The 4,452-nt window shown below is 40.1% G+C and overlaps 1 protein-coding gene across 1 annotated transcript in view; it reads right to left on the reverse strand.

Annotated features, from left to right (window-relative positions):
• Window positions 1-1,752: 1,752 nt before the first annotated feature.
• nup42 (nucleoporin 42) overlaps window positions 1,753-4,452 on the reverse strand; it is a 6,569-nt gene continuing 3,869 nt past the window's right edge. Inside the window, exon 7 of the mRNA XM_014011198.1 lies at window positions 1,753-2,743. Coding sequence (XP_013866652.1) covers window positions 2,232-2,743 — 512 coding nt within the window. The 3' untranslated portion in view covers window positions 1,753-2,231. The remainder of the gene's footprint in view (window positions 2,744-4,452) is intronic.

The raw sequence follows: 4,452 nt of genomic DNA on the forward strand, positions 1-4,452 counted from the left end.
CTGGTGAAAATTTCATGTCATTAGCACCTCTAGTAATATATTTACTGAGAAAAATGGTGCCGTGTTCAATACTTATTTTACCCGCTGTACCTGAAAGTATTTTTATGGGGAACACTGTGATCAGAGTGAAAAAGAGGGAGGAAATAACCCACTTGTTTATACCTTTCAAAGATACTGTTCAATTCCAGCCGTAATTGGAAAGAAACATTGCATTAATGTGTGATATCAGTCTGTTGTGTGGTCGGGGCGTGGTTGTCTCGAGTCACTGAGAGTTCAGCATCTAAATAAGTGACCGTCTGCGAGCAAATGTGCCAAATAAGCCTCTGACATGTCCTGATCATCCAGGTAAAAAAGGGACAAAGATGATATAATACGTCTGGTTCAGGTCACCTACTGTGAGCTCCACTGCTTGTTTCTCAAATACAGACAGATCGGTTCATAACAGTTACCTCTGTGTTGTGCCGTCACTAAAGCTCTGAAAGACAGAAACCTGGGCCTGTGCAGGAGAAATATACAAGACTCAAGTCACCCATGAGGGAGAAACACTCCAACAGGCATAAATCACAGCCTCTGAGATCAATGCACCGTTTCCCATAGGCAAAGTGTTCTGGCTGAACACAATCAATTCCACCCCAGGATTCATTGCTCCAATAAGTACGACTTGTTCTGCGCTGGTGGGGGGAGGTAAGGAGGCTCTACTGGAGTCAGCTCCCGCTGAACATTAATAACAGCGGCTCTGAATCCGAATCGCTTCATTATTAGCATTCTGCAGAGGCGCTTCGGAGCCGCTTTATTAGCCCCTTATTTCTGCCAACAGCTGATGTAGGGACCACTGCTGTAACACCACTGAGCTTTTCTCTTCGAGATTTAGACAGCTGTTTGAAGGTCCTCACTTTAGATTTTAAATTTAACCAGATTAATGAGCCAACAGCTAGTCTGAGTGAGGCTAAATCCAATCTGAGTTGTCTTAAGGGTCATAGTTTGGTCGTTTTTTTGAAGTTCTGTCAAATAATTCGCAATATTCCTGCTAAAATATATAAAAGTTACAGTAGAGGTGTTCAAAACAGAATTTACATGACCTACTAGTATTTCAGATTGGAGCTGCTTGCTCTGACTGGTSTGTAGCTCATCAGTCAGGTTTGAATTAAACCCCATTTCTCTAAGGCTGCACGAAAAACTACGACAGCTACAATCTAAGACAAGTAAGATATTAATTATTCAAAACCTCTCCACAGAGCTGCGCTTTAAAGGAGCTGGGAAAAGACGACAACTCAATTTAAACCGCAGGTTTCGCACAAACATAAAAACTAACCAACTCTTTGACCACTCTGATCTTTTCTTTCATGCGTGTATTACACGAACACACAAGTTTCGGTGAAATGAAAGCGCCTTTTCACCAGAGTTTGTTTAATCTGTTGAATTATTTATGCATTATCTGCTCACAAAGGCCAGCGAGGAGGGGGAAGGGGGGGGACTGCTGCTGATGGAGCGAGCAGAGAAAAGGCTCACAGCTAATGTTCTCTAACCACTTTTTAGATGCATCTTTTGTAGTTGTCTGTTTGTTGCACCGGACCTGGTGAGGCGGTCCGCTCTGCTCTGGCTCCCTTTCACCTCGCAGCAACATCACAAAGTCCCCGTCAGCTGAAAAGATGCTGGAGTCAGCAGCCTCCATGGTGAAACTGCTTATTGCYGCCTCTGTCACTGCCTTTACTCTCGGTGTCCATCTGGTGCTCAGCTAATAAATACAGTTTATTCAAAGCAGGTTTGCTGCGTTTATTGGATAATTTCTTACAAGCATGAATATGTGAAGAATACTGGGATGACAAAACCTCAGTCGCATTTTATTATTATTTACATGAGCTTTAAAGGTTGAGCAATTGTCTAGACATAGGGTATTACAGCACCCTCTGCTGGCTAAAGACTACAACTGCAGCTCTATTTTTAAACAAATGATGCAGGCTGGCTGCTTTTAATTACTTGTTTGGATAAGCTAAATCATAACAAAAACAGTATTTATGTAACAAAATATAGCTTTTAAAATGTGTTCTGTGATTTAAACAATTGAACATAATATATATCTGTTGCTTCTATAACATTTTAAACTACAACAAAGCAGATTTTTTTGCACTTCCAGTACTGTTTTGAAATTGATCATAGTTTTAGTTGAAAATGTCACTGGCAAGATGAAACACACTGCAGAAAAATAAAGCTCACAAATCTTTCCCACTGTATCATAACACCAGCATATTAGCTGGCGGAGGCTTTAATGGAATTTGGCCTAAAGTGAATCTTTTAGCCTTAAACTGATTCAGTTCTTCTTCGGTAAGTTTGCTCTCGGTTGAAAACAGACTGTCCGACGGCCCCCCCACAGACCCGGCTACAGCTGAAGGTGTAGAACTCGCTGTCCCGAATCCAGTTTGCCCCAAAACACTGCTGCCGCCTGCTGTTCCGGGAGCTCCGGTGCCGAAACCAGTCCCGAACCCTCCGCCGGTGTTTGCCGTGGATGAGAAGCTGAACGCCGAGGCCGAGCCGAATCCCGAAGAGGCGGCAGGCTTGTCGGCGTTTGGAGCGGCGAAGGAAAAGGTGGAAGCCGAGAGCGCTGAGGACGATCCAAAGCTGGACGGAGGTTGTGTCGGAGCTGCTAAAGCGCTACCAAAACCAGCTGAAGGAGATGAGGAGGATGATGGAGCAGCAAAGCTGAAGCTGCTGGCCTGGGCTGGAGCGGGAGCAGGAGCACCGAAGCCTGCTTGGTCAGAAAAACTGAGTTAGTGTCAGAAACCAGAAGTTAACAGTTTTAGAACTTTTCTTGATGGAAAAAGCTGAGTYCTTTCATCAAAATAAACAAATAACTAATTCTGAACTGAAAAGAATTGATGACTTTTATGGTCTGTGTTTGTTTTGGTAATTTTGTCTTTAAACAGATATTAAAAAAAGAAAAAAACAGACCATTTGTCAGTTAATGGAGTAGAAAATGAAAAATGAAGAACCATCAGTTCTTGATTTTCACTATAATGAAGAAATAAATTACCAAAAAGCACACGGACCTTTTGCCCTCAGTCAGGGTATATACAGAAATTCTGAAGTTAAATTTAATACCTTTTAAATACCGTTTAAATACCATCCCAATGTTTTTTAATACCAGCACGACTTCAAGTTGCAACTGTAGCGGCAACCACTTAAACCTATTATTACAGTTMCTGGATACATACGGTAGTTATTTCTTTGCATTAATGAAACATTGATTTATATACAATTATTTGTTTTCATTATGTGTATGAAGAGCAGTGCTATCAGCAACAGGTCGTCTGCTCTCGCATGTCCCAGGAACTCAGAACCAAAATACCCTGATGTCACACAACCATCCTCTGAATAACGTGTGTGTGTGTGTGTGTGTGTGTGTGTGTCCGTTTTTAAACATGTATTAAAACTTTTGTTGAACATGAGAATGAACAGTCCAGCTGTGTTATCACCACCACCAGACACAGTTTTACCCTCACAATCACCATCTTTTATCTGCGTTTACATTGACAATACCAGCTAAAGAACGACAATCAATCAACTTCTTTAAAAAAAATTAAGTTTTCAATTTTTTCATACTGAGCAGAGGGTTACCTGCAATAACTTTCAAATATCACCTTTAAATTTATCAAAACTGCAAAAAAAAATCCCAATTTATAAACTTTCTTGTAGCTAAAAATACGTTCAATTAAAAACTATAATTGAAAATAATAAAAACTAACTATAAACAAACCAAATCAAAATTTCATGTGATCATGCATTACATTTACATAAAGTCTGATCCCAAATAAATAATTTAGCTCAAATTCCCAAAAGCCTTTAATGCTTTAATACAGTGTAGGATTTAAATTAGCTCATATTTATCTACAAACATAAACTGACTTCTTCATAGAGAATGCCCTCCCTGAGAGTTTAGTGGAAAAACAATGAAAAAAATCTGAGACACAGCTTTAATTTACTTTTGTTTTGTTCAGACAAATATAGCTGTTTCAGTGTTAATGTGTGTCTGTTAGCACCAGTAAACACACACCTGTTGATTGATGTTATCTCCCGGGACACGCTTATAAAAGTCATCACTTTAATCTCGTCACCTGCTGCACCTCTCTGCTCCTCTCTCCTCTCCGCTCTGCTCCAGCTAACTTTAGCTAAAGCTAGCATCCACCGACACACAGCTCCTCTCAGGTGGAGTCAGTAAACCTTCTGCTGGTTTACAGCGGGTAAAATAAGTATTGAACACGTCAACATTTTTCTCAGTAAATATATTACTAGAGGTGCTAATGACATGAAATTTTCACCAGATGTTGGTAACAACCCAAGTGATCCATACATACAAAAAAATCAAACCATGAGTATCCAGAAATTAAGTTATTTGTAATAATGTAAAATGGCACAGGGAAAAAATATTGAACACATGAAGAAAGGGAGGTGTAAAAA

This window comes from Austrofundulus limnaeus, unplaced genomic scaffold (genome assembly GCF_001266775.1).
Source record: "Austrofundulus limnaeus strain Quisiro unplaced genomic scaffold, Austrofundulus_limnaeus-1.0 Scaffold78, whole genome shotgun sequence".
NCBI lineage: Eukaryota > Metazoa > Chordata > Actinopteri > Cyprinodontiformes > Rivulidae > Austrofundulus > Austrofundulus limnaeus.